Below are 19153 nucleotides of genomic sequence, written 5' to 3' on the forward strand. Positions count from 1 at the left end.
ACATTACCCTCTCAATATAATATAAGTATTATATTTTCACTTATGCTTTAATTTAATTTCTAAACTATTTTAAAGCAAATTCAATCCTAAATTATAATAAAAGGTTTAGGGATTCTTTTTCTTTCTTTTTTTTTTCCCATAAAAAATGCGTGAAAAAAGCTCATAGGATAAACATAAGACATTACCCATTATGTGTATAAGTTTTATTTGAGATTATGATGTTCACGTGCTTAAATGACAAGCTTTTTGTATCATTTTCTAATGAAAAAGCCTAACACAATCAGCTACTTAACATTTCAACATAATTTGGAGTTAACATTACTTTAAACAAAGAAGTTAAGATTAAATTGAAATACTAGTGAAACTGTATAAAAAGTGTTTATAATTTTTTTGTAATTATTTTAATTTCAATATCAATTTCAAATAAATATGTTGAGCATGAGCACTCGAGTTGTCATGTTTAGGGTTCTCACCAAGCTAGTTTTTTAGTAATTACCTTACCCTCAAGCTGGTTTTTCAATAATGATCTTATCTAAAAGAAAGTGTTAGAGCATTCTGAAAGGGTTATTCTCATTCACTTCTCTTGAGATTTTGGCTAAATATACTTAACCCTTATTACTTTGAAATTTCATCAAATACCTCTCTTATTTTGAGCAGAGGTGAGTGAAAATAACAAACGAAAAGAATATGAGAAGTATTTGATAGAATTTCAAACTAATAGAAATCGAGTGTAATTAGCTAAAACCCCAAAACCTAAGGAATAGTAAGTAAAATTAACCCCACCTTGCAAAAACGCTAAAAGCCACTTAACATTGATATACAACATATAAGAAAAGGCGATAAATTGTTGGTGTTTGAACAAACTAATAAAGGAATGATTGTATGTTTGCTAGACAATGATCCGGAAATGGTTGGGTTATGGGGGTTGACTATGTAGGTCATATTGTGACGTAGGCACTATAAAGGGGACTGGGTTGTTAGGAAACCTTGAGTTATAAGATGACCCAATAAAGGTTGTTAAGGTGTCGTTTAGAGTGGGATAGCTCCTAAGGCACCTTAAAGTCAAAGGTCAAATATGATCTCTTACTCTTTTTATTGAAGACCTTACCTCATTTTGCTTGGAATAACAATCTTCGGGAACTATTGTTTGATAAAGGTTTTGATCCAATTCTTTCAAAAGGAATTATAACCTTATAAACACCAAAACAACTTAACTACCTTTTTGAAAGTTGCTCTTACCTTAAAAAGCTTCTTGGAGAGAAACAACCACATTTGTTCCCCTTATTTACAAGGTGAATTATAAGAATAAAAGAGATGTTACATAAGCTGGCCTTAGTTGTACCAAGTGGGGTCTTTTTCGAGCCGATTGTCTTGCTACGAGACCTAGATGTCTATGTATCCCTAGCCATTGTCACTCTAATTCTCCATTCCCTTTTGAGTCCCTAATTGGCTTTTCACTTCCTCTTGCTTTCACTTTTTTCTTTCTTAGTGACTTGAGGAGACTCGTATCTTCCTCTTGTTGCGCACTTGCAAAGTACTCCTATCCATTAATAGAAGGTCTTTCTCCGACCTTTGAAATTGAACACTATAAATTGAGAGTTAGAAGTTTTGACTTAAGGTTCTTTTAACATCCATATAGGGGAAAACGAGGGAAGTTAACTAGCTAAATGACCCTTAAAAACCCACAAGAGGTGAAGTAGAACTAGTGGCTCCACCCTTGAGGCGGAGATACCTACTTGGCTCAATAAAGAGGGGTATAGGAACAACATTGATCATCATCCCAACCATAAGGTAAAAAGTGTACCATGTATCAAAAACCTACAAATACCAGTAAGAAAATAGATAAGGTAAAGGTCCCTCCCTATTCCTAATTTAAGAATAATAATACTTCCATCAATTACACATCTTAACCTATATATCATCAAAACTATAATGGGGTTGTCAGTATGTCAAAGTGCATTAAAAAAGGGGAATTATACCCCATGCAAAGTTACTTTTAAAACGACTTCACCTTAAGTAAAGCGTGTCATATAATTGTTTAGCTCATGGTAAAGCTTGAACTCATATATAGGTCAACCCTCGTCCAATTTTTTTAAGTTAAGCATTGCAAGACGTGGAAAATAAATCGTATGTTTTTCATACAGTACAATCAACACTTTTAACTTTATTGCGGTATAATCAATACTTTAATTCATATCTATAGATAGAGGAAGCACACGTCGAACCCGAGGAACAGTCATTAAAGAAAGATAGTTCCACTTTCCATCAACCTGATGATCAAAATCCTTGCGTGGTTTCATTTGGTTCATTGGATTGGTTTATACATCTTAGAGAGCACGAACACTCAAGCTACCACGTTTAGGTTCTTGCCAAGTAAGTTCTTTAGTGGTGACCTTAAACCTAAAGGGAGGTTAGGGCATTCCAAAGAAAGTTATAAGCCACTTATGTAGATGAACAACCATAAGAAGAAGATAGCGCATAAGGAAAAGAAGGCAGTCATTAGCAATCAGATATTGGTAGTAGTCTCCACCCAATGGGGCGGTTTTGTATGGGAATCGAGGAACAAGATGATAAAGGGTCGACTTCATGCCCTACATTCGCAAGGTGCACTCACACCTTATAAAAATGAAAGGAAAAGACTCTTATTTAAGCTAGCCTTCGTTTTACCAAAGAGAGGGGACCCCTCGTACCGCCTGTAACAATGTGCCATCTCCCATAACAGTCTGAAAATGCGGTTTCGAGATGCGATATTTTACTGGTAAAAAAATACATTTTATTCTAATCTTCGAGGTTGTATATATCTCTCACCTCTCCAAGTTCATACAACCATATAAACATCCATATCCTTCATAGTAAATGCTGTGCACAAAAGTTTGATAGGCGTCATTAATGGTAACCAATAGGGGCTGGTGCCTCATTCAATTTCTTTCCCTGGAAATGAATATCCTGCAGAGCAAGGACACGCTCACATGTTAGCCTCCCAAAAAAAAAAAAAAAAAAAATGGAAAATGCATTATTGAGAACCATGGAGCATCATCTACCACCTTCATTCGGAAAGCAGAGAACATTTGTTACATCAGAAATTCTCACGTTCAAATAGCATAGCATCCCCCCACCTCCCCTTTTCCGGGTGAAATGTAGATTAAACATCTTAATCATATTTATTTACAGGAGTCGACTGGAAGATTATAAGGTAAATTTAAGTTTATTTTTTGATTTGCCAATTGAATTGTCTTAAACTATTTTAATCTTCGTTACGTTCTTAACCAATTCCACAAAATAATCTGCTCCCTCGTATATACATAGTATGAAAAAAAAATAGTGAGAAAAAAGCTATAGATTATTAATAGAACCAAAACATATATATCATTCCAGAAATGGCCAAAGCTGTGGAATGGTTATTCCTAACTTCTATATAACCTTGCAGGAACCATCAATCAATTTACATAATTCAAAATTTTAATTCATTTGCAGTATCCATTTAAGCCAATCAAGATGAGTTATAAAATATCACATGTTCAAAGAACTGAAAGAAATTAAAGCAAAGATAACAAACAGCAAGCAAGAGACAAAACTAATATGATATAATTATGCACAGCTATTTCACACCGGAACTGTCTGAATCCCTCCTAGCAGTGCACCAAATCTGATGGTCACCCATCCAGGATCCAGATGCAATGTTAGGAATAAGGTTCTCTGGCGACTGGCAGTACTTGGGATTCTTTGGGGTGACCTAGCTACAAAGAAATCCCAGTATATTCTAGTAGAGATCTAGATCTATGGAGTCACCATGGGACTCAGTTTTCTGCTCCTCTCTTTGGGCCTCAATCCCTCTTCTCTTCTCATATGTACCTTACATTTTTGAGAATTTTATACCATGTCCTCAAGAAAATAGCAGCATATATCTCTTGCAAGTATTTCCCATATCTAGCTTTCCCTAATATGAAAACAGCAAGAATGCAGTGGGTGAGAGCTGTAACTGCAAGAATGACACTCATTGCAGTTTTGCTCTGTCATTCCCATACAAGTTCCCATATCCATCATCAAACCCCAAAAATTTGGAGCAGCAAAATCTAAAATATCTAATGGGATGATCAATATTATTTTGTTAACTTAATATCCCTGATGTCTAAAGTGAGCTGAAGTCCTACATTTTACCTCAGGGTTTCATTCCTTACTTTAAATGTCACTATCATTGATCCCAGATTTTATTTTGACAATAGCATTGCAGTACTTGGCTCATTCAAACAGAACGAAGTACATAAGAAATTCAACCAAAATCAGAAGAAAAAACCACAAACATGCATTGAAATGGAGAAGGCTAGCAGTACTCACAGAAGCAAAATGATTGACGTCTCGATGGTGAGCTTCATCAGCACGGATCACAGTTATAACATCCTTCAGGGTTGCGTCCTTGGGAAGCCTCCAGTAGTCTATAGCAATAGCAGGAGCTGAGACATTTTCTATTGCACCATTATCAATATCCTTCAAGAACTCTGTATATGAATGTATAGCCTCCTCTTCCAGATACCCAACAACTCTATGTGCCGCTTTGGGGGAGAGCACATAAAGCACAAAGAAGGCATTAAAGAAGACTCCCTGCACAGTGAGGACCAACAGCCTCTCATACCATTTGGGCCTCACAAGCTCCACCATAGTCATAAGGTGCATCCGTTCATTTTCTGCTTCTTCAAGCAACGCTTTGACCCAGCCACCACTATGTTCAAACTTGCGGAGAGATCTTAGATGCAGTAGCATCCCTCCCACCATACCAGGAACAGCTGCCACTGTTTCCAGCATCATTGCACGACACCCATATCTTCTCTGCAATGTAATTTCAACCATCGGTGTTGGACCAAGAACCAGTATGATGGAAGAAAAAATAACTTAAAAACTAGTATAATCAATAGCAGGCACCACATGCAGAAAAGAGTAGGCAAGACAGTAGCTTTAAAGCTTCTTAAGTTTCACAGAAAATTTGGTAGATTATCATTTGTTGCAATACAGAAAATGTAAGTTACAAAACAAGCATTTATTTCATGTTACAAACTCTGCCATTAAGAGAAAGCGGGCAACACAGAACGCATTATGCTCACGTTCTTGTTTCATATAAAAATATAGAAATCCTCTCCAAACTGCTGGCAGGGAGATTAACCATCTTTCTCCCCATAGTGTTAAGTAAAATATTCCAAGTATATTCACATGTGCATGAAAATTAAACTCTGCATCCTACTCACACTTTGACGCCAAGGTTATTTTCCTTTTTTGATAGGCAAAGTGGCAAAGGTGTAAAAGCTCAAATAAGACACGATATAAGAATCGACATTAAGAAACCATGCAAAAGTTTAAAAAACTAATGAAAATAGTACTGTCAGCTATATAATTTCTAACAAACAGGCACCTTTCATGGCCTTGTTGGCCAAGGCTGCCACACCTATGAAAATTGATGACCTGAAGTGTCTAAAGATGTTGGAGTGGAGTTGAACATTGCAGCATTTGGCACAAAGAATATATCATAATTTATTTGAATGTACATGAAGGAAGAACCAGAAATTTTCTTACTCACTAGAATTTGACACCATTTTAGAAGTTGAAACCACCCAAAATGGAAGTAGAGGACAGATAGCATTACTTTAGTGGGAAGGAGAATTTCATTAAATACAAATAGAATCCCAAAAATCCATGCCATTGATATAATATGGTAGGTAATTAAGAGGATAATTATTTTATCATTATATAGTTATTTTCTTGCCTTGGCAATGCAATTCGTAAAATATATAATTGAGTCGATATTGTCAGCTATAAATTCCATCCACATTCAAATATTACCTCAAAGCCCTGAGTATATACACAAGATGGCTTTCAAACATACTTTCCATAAACACAGGAGGATACAGCTAGTTGGAAACTTTGAACTTTGATACACCAAAAGAAAATGATCCAATGATCAGTGCCACCAATAAAATCTATCTTTACTAAAAATATAAAATAAAAGAACATACTAGGAGTTAATTCATAGTTGCCCTTTACACTTGTTGAAGATTTCAACAGGTGATCTTAGCAGTTCAAACACAGTTGACAGTAACTAAATACAGAAAAATGCTCCCTATAGCAGAGAATGGTAATTATGGGACTTTATTTGGAGTCAAAAGGTCAAAGTTCCACTCAGGTTTCCATTGTCCACAGTTCAAAACCAAGAAGAATGCAATTTGAAGACTCAATATTCTTTGCTTCAAAATTCAATGTTCAAAAGATCTAAACTTCAAACAGTTCGATTTTCTTCAATTCATAGGGTACAAATCTAATCAGGAGATCCTAAACAAGCTACAAAGTACACTCCTTTAAAGTATTACCATTGTGGTAGGTTTCCATCATGTTGATATGTTGAAAATCACACTATTACCAATAAAAGAAAATGGCAAAAAAAATTGACTAAAGTCAAGATCAAAGAGGAAATAAGTAGCACTCCAGCTGGTCCTGATGGATGTTCCATCATCTCTTCTGAGGTCAAGGTTTTTTTCGAGTTTGTAGTTCAAAGACCAAGGATAACCAAGAGAAGAATTACATCTTTTTAAAAAGATTCACATGGGCAGATCATTCATTGTCTTGGAACAACATGTAACCCAATAACCATAAAAACATCTTGAAAAGAGGAAGAAAAGACCAAATAAGATAGCACACCTGAAAAAATATATCAGTTGGAATACGAAGGAGTTTCACTGTCCTGTATGCTACTTTATCCACAAACGTCTTAGGCACATGGTGCTTACTCAGATCTATTGCCGTGTCTGCATGATACGTTTCCCATGGCTGCAAAACAAAAATAAAGTAATAACAAGTTATTTGAATGTAAACTTGAAACAAAAGATGTTATATCTATGTTATGTGCCAATACCATAACAAAGAGAAAATGAAGTAAATAGAATTAGAAAGCAACTTGAAAATACAATTGTTTTGTGCACCAGATCTCAATGATATAGGAGGAAATGACCACAAAATTGAAGACCAAAAATTTTGCACAATAAAGTACTTGTGAAAAATGTGCTCAGTCACTACATTTCCTACAGTGGAAGATACAATTCTACACTCCCCTTTCATGCAGCTATGACAAACCTAGGTATGAGACTGAATATACCCATGTTCTTGAGCACTAGAGGGAAATTTTGATTAGCATGGTGGGTTTGATTTAAAAACAATTGCGTTGTGAATTATTAACATGGCACATTAGAAATGGAGACAGAATGTAAATCCTATCCAATTAGGGGCTGATCCTTACATTGGTCATGCATGTAAGTCCTATTCAGGCCTAGCTCCCTCATCTCATTTGTCAGGAACCTCAACACAGCTCCACATAACTCTTATTCATAACTCAAAGAATATGGAAAAAGAGACAAAAAGAGAAAAAAGAGAAAAGGGAGAAGAAAAGTGTTCTCTGTTTCTCTATACACTACTCTGGCCTTGACTGCAACATATCTCTCTGGATCTTTTTTGTTTTTGTTTTTCTTCACAAGCCCTTATCACTCATCATCACATCCTATCTTTTTCTTCACAAATCTCTCACTCTCACTCTCACTCTCTCCTCCCCCTTTCTTCTCTCATCATTCCATTACATATTCATTCCTTGAATGATAAATACAAAAAAGGAAGGCAATTCTCTGCACATAGCCTTCAGCATGGCTTAATGATGACAGAAAACAGATTAAAGATGACCAATTCACTGCAGCCAAATAAGCCAAAGGTAGGAAATATAGATATCATATAGAACTGTGAAAAGTTGATTTGTTTCCACAATAAGATTGTTGTTCAAATTTACTTTACTTTTGGATTTGGTAAGTAGTGGCAATTAGTCACCCAAATTCTAATTCAGAACAGTTGCCTTAAAACACTATAATTAAATTTCGACATAAAAGTTTCAGCAATAGATTAAAAGACTAGATAGAAACAACAACTCAGTGGAAAACTGATAAACTCGATTGCTCTAATGGTTTTAGTTAATTTTGATGAGTAAATAAGAAATTCAGCAGGGAAGAAAAGTAGAAATTAAAGGACAAAAGCTCCTAGAAGCTAATAATACATCAACAATTCAGATTGAGGAAAAAAAAGGTGCCCTACGGACAAACAAATTGAGCCAATTCCAAAGCAAATCATCATGATGAAATATAGTAGATAATTAAAAGACCCACTATAATTCACAGTGCAACTACCAAATAATTGAGATTAATTCTGGAGATCATGAATTGAGTGCTCTCCACACACAAACGGTTAACTAATGCACACAACAAAACTCAAGTAAGTAGCAATCCACAAAACAAACAAAAATGTCCTAAAATTCCACGATAAAAAACTAAATATAAGCAAAACAGACTCATTAACTTTGGAATATACATACATTCAAAATAAAATCTGTGTTAGCATGAAACTGTTCCAAGGCCACTCAGTTCCATCTTTCCTCACAATCTTAGGCCTTGAAATGCCACAATAGCTTGAGACATCAACCTCCCCATTCTTCTCTGTTTTCGAAACAGATTTCTCCTTGATCTCCTTATGTGGAAATGCCATCTCAGAGCTCATCGCTCTCCAAAACGCAGCATGGTTTCTGAACCGCAAAGACCTCACCACCGTGGTGGAGAAGATGCAACGGCCGCAGTTGCCGCCATTACACCGACCTTGCATGCAACTGATTCGTCTTCAAGCGTTGCACATTAGGGTTTTGGAACGTTGAACATGAGGTCGTGGGAGGGTTTTGGGCAGAAGATGAAGAGCCAGTTCGGTCATCAAAGAGAGGGCGGGAGGGAGTATTGTGCGTGCTTCGTGAGGTGCTGTTTTTAATTGCTCCTAGTGGCGGTCTATTTAGGCCGTCGAATATTTACTGATTTGGTTTTTTTAACGGTGGCGATGATAAGTTGGCGAGATGAGAGTTTAAAAAGGTGGTTTGCGAAGTAGAGAGTCCGGGATGGCGGTTGAGATCAGGACCCTGACCTTGTTTAAAAGACTAAAATGCCCTTGTTTTTCATGAGGATTTGCGACACTGCGGTTGCTTGGACTCCAAGCCTGAAGGAAATGGAAGTGTAGACAGCTTGAAATGCGTCTTGGTGCTATGAAATGTCTTAGGGCATGTTTGGATTTGGAATTGGAAATGTAATACTTATAAATCTAAAAACCTATTTCTTTTTTTGAAATTGAGAGTGAGATGCAGAAAGATTAGAAGAACAGTTTTATTTCTACTACCAACCAAACAGGTTCTTTAAGAATTATTTCATCAGTTCAATCTCTTCAAATCACATCTATGAGCAGATTTTTAGGACTCAGGGCAACTAATATAATAACAAAAATCTGTGAGATATATGGATCGAACAATTGAAAATTTTTCTTTTTCATTTTACTTTTTCCGAGAGAGAAAAAAAAAATAGCAGATCACTCGCGTAAGTACCGTTCCTAGATCTTGAAGAAACCGTCCAAATTAAACAGAGAATGCTCCATAACTGACAACTACACCAGACTTAATATGAACAAATTAAATGAAAATGAACAGAAAAGAAGGATACCATGAAACAGTTCCAAGGCCACGGACTCCCATCTTCTCTGGTGATCTTAGGCCGCTGAATTCCCCAGTAGCTCGAGAACACAACCTTACTCTGCTTCTCCACTTCCTCCACCGACTTTTCTTTCTGATTCTTCTCCGCCAATGCTGTCTCCGTGCTCATCATCCTCCCAAACGCTGCCTTTTCATCCCTCAACTCTACTCTGGTTACCGAGCACAAAATGGAACGGTTGCATTTGGCGCCATTGATCAGGCCTCGCATCAGTGATCTTGCAACTAACTGATTCATCTTCAGAGCTGCCAACAAATTGGGAAACTCCACAAAACTGGTGAGTCTAAAAGTTGATTAGGGTTTTGGGGAGAAAAATAAGACGTGTGCTGTGACTTGTGGGAGGGGTTCAAGACAATGACATGAGGAGAGAGACGAAGAACTGCCGAGACAAGGAGAGAGTATCTGATGGTTAGTGAAGTACCATCTTAATTTGCTTGTCCTTTTATCCACCGTTGATCACTTTATTAATGGGGTTTGGACAGTGGAGAGAGAAAAAAATGTGAAGGGCAGGTGAGATCGGGTCATGGTCGGGAATTTTATAAACCCACGTTTCACAAGACCATAATGCCCTTGACTTTTCAGGAGAACTCTAGATGAACAGGGGCTCTAACTTGGAGGCCAAGTCACGAGGATTTCGGGCTTGCCACGGAACATTGGCAGGAGACGGACTTCGTCATCACGTGACTCTTTCTCTCTGCTAAAGGCTAAAGCTCAATTTTAATTTTCCACTTGTTCTTTTTCGAAAAAAATAGAAAATAAAAAGCCTTGTTTGGTACAGGATATAACATAACAGCTGTATCTATACAATACTAGGTGGGTGCCACGTGCAAGGCACATGGAGAAGTTAGGTAACAAACTTAATCTATTGCAAACTTCTCAACTTGCTCAGAAAACAACATCACGTACCATTATTTCATAAAAAATATGCTTTATGAATTAATTCTTTCAAACCTTCCTCTATCACTTGGGCACCACTTCAAAAAACTACCTCTATGCTTCTTCGAATGTCTAGATGACTCTTGATATGGGTTAGGTATCTAGTGGGTAGCTTACTCTCACAATAACTTCATCATTGGCTGCTTGGATATTGACATCGGAAGCCTATATATGAGTTTCTGCCTCAGTGTTAGTTTCCAAAGACAATGCATGTCTTGAAGTGCTCCCAAATTTCTCCTACTCTGATTCCATGTTCTTGAGTTTCTTTTGAAGCTCAGTCATACATGTAATTGCATCTCCCAGCAAGGAGGCTTTGTCCATCTTAGAGATGTCGGGCACAACGACTCACAATGTATAAAACCGTTGGTTTAGTTTCTCACGCCTCTGCCTCTCTACTTCCATGTGATTGAGGGGTTGCTCTCTTCCATTTGTTGGCTTTTTACCCCTTTTCCGAGGCCTCCTTGTTAGCTTTTTTCCTATAATGTGGCCATAAATAATTATATTTATATGAATATTATTTAAGGGTATCAATTGATAGGTAGGTGAATCAATTGATTGGGCATCTAAGAGTCTTATGTATGAAAGACTCAAATTACAAATGGGGAGTTAGAAAATTTACTTTATATGAATGTGGTGTTACAACTTTTGTAATCCCATCATTATGAAATTTATTTTGTACATTATGTTTGAGTAATGGAGGAAAATGGAAAAGTATAACCTATGCAATTATATAGATGTATTCAAGTTTATAACCTACCATTACCCATTAATTTGTACATAATGAGTGTAAATAATGAGTATAACTCCCATATAGTCTTTAATGGGAAGACTAAGAGATGTACAACTTAATATAAATTGAGGTCCCAAGCCACACTCTCATTCTTATGTTTTTTTCTTTCTTGTTGTTTATTTTTAATAACATACACCACACAAGTGACCCATCCACTATATGAAAGTAGTGAGTTGAAGACCTTGACAATACAATTCACAAGGTGACTCAATCTCACTTCATGGATCAAGGTAAGAATATGATCATTATTTTAGTACTTCCATTTATTTTGTTTTATGTATCCAAACTTGTTTTCAAAAATAATTATTTCCGCATAAAGTTTATGAAAGTTTGGTTAACAATTGGTATCAGAGCCAACCAATTTTGGATCATAAAACATATTTTTTCGTTTTTTGATTATTGTTTGATCTTATGGACAACTAAAATATATATGATGTGATGCATATGAATGATGTAGTAACACACATTTTCAATGTTTCATGATTTCAATCATATTTGCATGATTTTATGAAAGTTGCAAAAAAATATGATTAGTAATTTAAATGTGTGATTATGGAAATCTCAAGAAATAGTTTTTCTAGTATGCATGTTTATTTACTTGTTTGTTTGAAGATGATCATATATATATGTGTGTGTGTGTGTGTGTTGTTCAACTTATGAAACAAGTGTTGATCAACCCAACAGAGGATCATCACCATGTTTGATTATATGACAAGAGTTTAATAATAAAAGGTTGATGAAGTTTTTACCCAACAGTATTAAACTTCTTTACGTTTCAATACTTTTATTTTAATATTTATGTCATATCTATATGATTTATGAATTATTATAATCACCCAACAGAGGGATTATAATAATATACTTTTGGATTATGCGATTGTAGTTCGGTCCAACGAAAGAACTATGATATGATCTCTTATGTTTATGACTAATGTGATATCTAACTTAATTTTTGTTGTAGTTAGATTATTGTAAAGTATGGTGTTAAATATTGTCATGATATAAAATAATTTTCCTTTTGAATTAAATTTTATTTTGCAGCAATGAATCCTACTACTATTACAAGCTATTTGTCTGGTATTGAACAATTAAGTGAGGCAAATTTTAAAAAATGGAAGGAACAAATTGGAATTGTTCTTGGTTGCATGGATTTAGACTATGCCTTAAGAGAGCCTACACCCACAAAGCCTACTTCCGAAAGTACTAATGAACAAAAGGCTTTATATGAAAAGTGGGAGCGCTCTAATCGCATGAGTCTAATGATTATGAAAGGTTCAATCACTCCTGCAATTCGTGGAGCAATCCCAGATTCAGATAATGCAATGAGCTATATTAAATCAGTTGAAGAACAATTCTTAGGAACTTCCAAGTCCTTGGCAAGTACTCTTATGATCAAAATGATAACAATGAAATATCATGGTCATAGTGGTGTACGTGAGCACATCATGAAGATGAGTGACATGACTTCTCAATTGAAAGGAATGGACATGGCAATTTCTGAAGGTTTTCTTGTTCACTTCATAATGACTTCCCTTCCTTCACAATTTGGTCCTTTCAAAATTAATTATAATACTCAGAAGTATAAGTGGAAAATGAGTGAACTAATTGCCATGTGTGTTCAAGAAGAAGAAAGGCTTAAAGTGGAAAAGCCCGATATGGCTCACCTCACTATTGGTCCAAATAAAAAATCCTTCAAGAAAGGTAAAGGTAATAAAAAGAAGCAAGGTAATGATGTATCTCACAATGGGCAAAAGGATGAAAATAAGATACAATGTCATTTTTGCCACAAGAAAGGTCATAAAAGAGGAGATTGTTCTAGCTTTAAGGCTTGGTTGGAAAAGAAAGGTAAAACTTAATGCTTAGTGTCTTATGAATCTTATTTAGTTGATATACCACCAAACTCTTGGTGGATTGACACTGGTGCAAGCATTCACATAATGAATTCATTGCAGGGATACCTTACAAGCAAGAGACTAAGTAAATGAGAGCGAACCATTACTTTGGGAAATGGAACAGAAGTGGAAATTGAGGCTATTGGCACTTTTCGTTTAATTTTGGATACTGGTTTCGTTATGGATTTAGTAGATACAATTTATGTTCCTGTTTTTATTGGAAACCTAATTTCAGTTCCAAGACTTGATTCTTATGGTTATGAATTAAAGTTTGGAAATAAAGGAGTTTCCTTGTTCTATAATTCTTGTTTGGTTGGCTTTGGCACTTTACATGGTAATCTTTATTCATTGAATTTAGATTGCAAATATTCACAGTCTCTTTTATCTTATCATGTGTATGAATTCTCTAAAAAACGAAATCGAGTGAATGAAAATTCATCCATATTGTGGCATAAGCGATTGGGTCACATTTCAAGAGAAAGGATGGAACATCTTATTAAAGATGAAATCTTGACTTCACTTGTTTTTTCTGATTTTACTAGTTGTGTTGAATGCATAAAGGGAAAATACACTAAGGTTAAGAAAAAGGGTGCCTTAAGGGCTACTGAATTGTTAGAATGTATTCATTCTGACATTTGGGGACCTTATTCAATTCCAACTATCAACAGACATAAGTACTTTATTAGTTTTATTGATGACTTTTCAAGGTATTCTTATGTGTATCTTATTCGTGAAAAATTTGAAGCATTAGATGTTTTTAAGATTTATAAAGCTGAGGTTGAAAATCAACTCAATCGGTAAATTAAAATTGTAAGATCTGATAGAGGTGGTGAATATTATGGTAGGTTCACTGAATCAGGTCAACATCTTAGTGTTTTTGCCTTATTTTTAAGAGAGCATGGTATCATTGCAAACTACACAATGCTTGGAACACCAGAGCAAAATGGTGTAGCAGAGCGACGAAATTGTACTCTAATTGATATGGTGAGAAGTATGATGAGTAACTCAACCTTGCCTGAATTTTTGTGGGGTGAAGCATTGAAAACTGTTGTTCACATTCTCAATTGTGTTCCTAGTAAGGCTATACCCAAAACTCCTTATGAGTTGTGGGTGGGTAGGAAACCAACTTTGAATTATTTACATGTATGGGGATGTCTAGCTGAAGCTAAAATTTTCAACCCACAAATAAAGAAATTGGATTCTAAAACCATAAGTTTCAATTTCATTAGATATCCTGAAATATCAAATGATTTTAGATTTTATTGTCATGGTCAAGGCCCTAAAATTGTTGAAACTAGACATGCTGTGTTTTTGGAAAATGAATATTTTAGTGGGAGAATTGAGCTTAAAAAGTTGACCTCTGATGAAGCATCAACACCAATGATAGAATATGGTGTGACTCAAGAGGTTTCTCGTAATGAAAATGAGAATGTCCCAACTACAGAAGTATTATCTTTACATAGATCACAAAAAGAGAAAAAACCTGCTATATCAAATGATTACGAAGTTTATCTTAATGAGTGTGATTATGATGTTGGCTTGGAAAGTGATCCTACTTCTTATAATCAAGCCATCAATAGTGAAAATTCAACTCTATGGCTTTATGCTATGGAAGAAGAGTTGAAATCAATGAAAGATAATGAAGTTTGGGATCTTGTAGAATTGCCTAAAGGAATTAAAACTATTGGTTGCAAATGGATTTTTAAAACCAAACATGATTCTAAGGGCAATGTCAAAAGATACAAGGCCAGGTTAGTTGCAAAAGGACACACTAAAAAAGAAGGAAGCGACTATAAGGAAACATTTTCTCCTGTTTCCAAGAAAGATTCCTTAAGAATTGTCATGGCTTTAGTAGCTCATTTTGACTTAGAGTTACATAAAATGGACGTTAAAATTGCTTTTTTGAATGGTGACTTGCATGAAGAGGTTTATATGGATCAACTTGAGGGTTTTCAGGATAAAGGCAAGGAACATATGGTATGTAAACTTAAAAAGTCCATATATGGTCTAAAACAGGCTTCTAGACAATGGTATCTTAAGTTCCATGAAATTCTCATCACTTTTGGTTTCAAAGAGAATCTAGTGGATCAATGTATATACCTTAAGATCAGTGGGAGCAAAATTTGTATTATTGTATTGTATGTTAATGATATGTTGCTTGCTAGCAACAATATGGGAATGATTTTGGAGACCAAACAATTTTTATCCAAGAATTTTGATATGAAAGATCTTGGTGAAGCCTATGTGATAGGAATTGAAATTCATCGAGATAGGTCACGTGGATTATTAGGATTATCCCAAAAGAACTATATTGAAAAAGTTCTTAAAAGATTCAAGATGCAAAAATTGTTATAGCAGTATTGCTCCTGTTGTGAAAGGGGACATATTTTGTGAACTTCAATGTCCCAAAAATGATCTTGAAAAAAAACAAATGAACAAAATTCCTTATGCTTCTGCAGTAGGGAGTATCATGTGTGCTCAAGTCTGCACTCGACTAGACATAGCTTATGTGGTAGGCATGTGATTACTACTCAAAAAGTGCTATTTTATAGCTTGTAATTAACTCTTTTAAACACTTTTGAGTAGTAGTTATTGCCTTTTAACCCAATTAACATGTTAAGGACCCTTGCAATCAATTCTAATCAAATTGTGTTAAGTTTTGGTGTTTTGATAGCTTTTTGATCACCAAAGCAATCCGAGATTGAGGAGAGTTATTTGGAATCCATGGCAAAGCAATGAAGAGCTCAGAAACATGAAGAACCAAATCTTTGAAGTCCTTTGCCATAAGCAAATCCGGAATGCAAGGAGAGAAGCAAAGAGGAAAAAATAGAGTGAAGAAAATAGAGGACAATAGCTGCAGTCTTCCTTCACACTTTTGGAGCACTTCCCGAAGTCCATTTTCTACATTCTATATACCATTTCAAAGCTCAGGAAGTCAAGAATCCAATGCTTCAAACCGTGTATGATTTGGAGCTGAAATGAGGAAGTTACAGCCTTTGGAAGACAACTGATTCAAGCTGAAGGAAGGATTCAGAAAAGTGCTGCGAAATCACCCTTTTGTTGCGGAATGATTTCGCAGCCTTTTTGCACAGTGCTATGGTTTTCCCCTGAAGTTTCACACCGCGATGGAAGCCAAACACCACAAAATGAAAGCCAACTTCGCAGCGGTGCGGAACCAGCCTTTTGCTGTGAAGTAATTTCGCAGCCCTTTTGGTACATCTGCGAAATCTCGCAGACCTCATTTTCACATGTGAAATGGTCCTTAGTGCTTCCCGATATTTGTAACCGACACTTAGAGATATTTTTCTTCAGATTTTTGATGTCTAAATCCCCATTTTCTCCTTATATCCCACCGATTATAGGATTCCTTAGTTATTAAGTTTGGAAAAGGGGTGAATAACCTCAGATATTTTGTTTTGTAATTTTCTTTATATATATCTCTAGGGAGCTTGTTCTTGAGAGGGTGGTTACAGAGCATCCTTTGTACAGTTTTGGGAAGGAATATATAATACAGAGCACTTGCTCTGCTTTTCATATATATTTTTGTTTTCTCTTTATTTTTCTTTCTAGCCAATCAAACTCTGAGGATTTTTCCTCAGAGGATGAGAGGCTAGACTCTTTGTCTCTTGGAGCTAAGGTAACCGGGTAAGTTTCCACATGCATAAATTGGAAGTTTTGTTATTTTAGTGTTTAATGAAGAGAAAGTGTGACCCGTTAATGGTTTTTATCTTTTTAGTTAACTTAAAACGCCTTTAAATCACCTGGGCCAACACTTGGTAAGGCAAGTGATCTCTGTCCATGGAGATTCACTAGTTTACCCCTTGCGAGCCTCTGGGAGGTGACTTGAAGGTAGGATTTTCTAGAATAGCCAACACTTGGTAAGCTTTTGGACTCCAAGGAGACATCCATTAGTTATCTCTTGCGAGCTTTTGACGGGTAATCCAAGGTTAAAGATCACCTTGAATGGCAAGTGCTAGGTGAGAGGTATGAGCCATTGCAAAGTGCATCAGTGAGAGGGATTTAGTGTTTGAACTCATTAAAGGGAAGCATCTATACAACACCGGTTGGAGAAGGAACTATATGTTAATTCTCTAATGCGAGGAAAAGAAACAAGCGACCGGAACTCCTTTTTTGTATGAGGAATCTGAGCCTAGTGATCTGAAACTCCAAGAAACACTTTTCTTTGTAATTAAAATCAGTTACTATTTTTGGTTAGCTTAAAACCAATCCTTTTTCCACCAAAGTTTATGTTTTCTTTTAAAGCTAACCTTGAAATGAAAAGGCACCAATTCAACTTTGAATTAATATCATTTGTGAAGTGAAAACCCATCCCAGTGAACGATCCTAGAGCCACTATGCTATAGTAGCTTTGTCTTTGCTACCCTAGTATATGGTGTAATAGGTTATAAATTTTGTTGATTAATCCCTCAATCAAGGAGCACCAGCTGGACACGAATCAGCTGAGACACCAATTAGGCATGAATCAGCATGCTTGGTCGATACCAAAGTAATTCAGGTATTGATCATTGGAAAGCAGTTAAAAAGGTATTGCGTTACTTGCAAGGGACTAAGGACTACATGCTTACATACAAAAGAACAGATAATTTGGAGATTATTGGTTATTCTGATTCTGATTATGCTGGCTGTAAGGATACTAGAAAGTCTACATCTGGGTATATTTTTATGTTATCAAATGGACCTATTTCATGGAAAAGCCATAAGCAATCATTGATAGCTTCTTCTACAATGGAGGCATAATATGTAGCATGTTATGAAGCCACATGTCATGCAATATGGTTGAGAAACTTTGTCTCAGGGCTTCATGTTATTGATTCAATAATGAGACCATTGAGAAAATATTGTGATAATAGTGTTGCTATGGGATTCTCTAAAAATAATAAGACTACAGGAGGATTAAAGCACATTGATATTAAGTATCTGGTTGTAAGGGAGAAAGTTCAAAATGGAGTTGTCTCTATTGAACATATTAAAAATACACTCATGTTGGCAGATCCATTGACAAAAGGTCTTCCACTTAAGCTTTTTATGGATTATGTTGCGCGCATGGGCTTGGTGGCAAGTTTGTCAATTTTAGATTAATTGAGAGTATAATGTATGTGATCACATTATAATGAGAATAAAGTTCTTGATTATGATACATTGATGATTATTATGTTACTTTTATACATCTTTTTTGTGCACTATCTAGATGTTTAAAAGTTGATGGGACCATTATGTGAATGAAATAACATTATCATCTTAATGTTGCTAATGTCATAAAAGTCATTGATTCATGTTAATGGAAGTGCTAGTACTATAATCCTTGAAGAATATTGGATCATTGCGTGATCCAATCATTTCAATGATTTGGTGTTAGTGGTTCCATGAAACATAATCTTAAAGTAAAGGATGCCTATTTTGAGAAATTGTTATGACCATATTATGTTTTAATCTATTACAAATATAATTATGTAGGCCAAGTGGGAGATTGTTAGTTTTTTTCCTATAATGTGTGGCCATATATAATTATATTTATATGAATATTATTTAAAGGTATCAATTGATAGGTAGGTGAATCAATTGATTGGGCATCCAAGAGTCTTATGTATGGAAAACTCAAATTACAAATGTGGAATTAGAAAATTTACTTTATATGAATGTGGTGTTACAACTTTTGTAACCCCATCATTATGAAATTTATTTTGTACATTATGTTTGGGTAATGGAGGAAAATGGAAAAGTATAACCTATGCAATTATATAGATGTATTCAAGTTCATAACCCACCATTACCCATTAATTTGTACATAATGGGTGTAAATAATGAGTATAACTCCCATATAATCTTTGATGGGAAGACTAAGAGATGTACAACTTATTATAAATTGAGGTCCCAAGCCACACTCTCATTCTTATGTCTTTTTCTTTCTTGTTGTTTATTTT

The 19153-nt window shown here is 35.4% G+C and overlaps 1 protein-coding gene across 1 annotated transcript; it reads right to left on the reverse strand.

The window, feature by feature from the left end:
• Positions 1-2479: 2479 nt before the first annotated feature.
• Positions 2480-10007, reverse strand: LOC117926987 (ubiquinol oxidase 2, mitochondrial-like). The gene is made up of 4 exons (XM_034846330.1): positions 9546-10007; positions 6682-6810; positions 4336-4824; positions 2480-2946 (listed from the first exon to the last, which is right to left on the reverse strand). Exons 1-4 carry the CDS (start codon positions 9828-9830, stop codon positions 2887-2889), a joined length of 963 nt encoding a protein of 320 aa, XP_034702221.1. The 5' UTR covers positions 9831-10007; the 3' UTR covers positions 2480-2886.
• Positions 10008-19153: the final 9146 nt, after the last annotated feature.

This window comes from Vitis riparia, chromosome 12 (assembly GCF_004353265.1).
Source record: "Vitis riparia cultivar Riparia Gloire de Montpellier isolate 1030 chromosome 12, EGFV_Vit.rip_1.0, whole genome shotgun sequence".
Classification (NCBI taxonomy): Eukaryota; Viridiplantae; Streptophyta; class Magnoliopsida; order Vitales; family Vitaceae; genus Vitis; species Vitis riparia.

Bases quoted from the DNA above. Each gene is read 5' to 3' on its own strand.
- LOC117926987 (XM_034846330.1), bottom strand. From the start codon at position 9,830: ATGAATCAGTTAGTTGCAAGATCACTGATGCGAGGCCTGATCAATGGC. The intron at 6,811-9,545 runs GTATCCTTCTTT...TTTGTTTTGCAG, and splicing joins GGCCTTGGAACTGTTTCATG to CCATGGGAAACGTATCATGC. The intron at 2,947-4,335 runs GTGAGTACTGCT...CTTGCTCTGCAG, and splicing joins ACGTCAATCATTTTGCTTCT to GATATTCATTTCCAGGGAAA.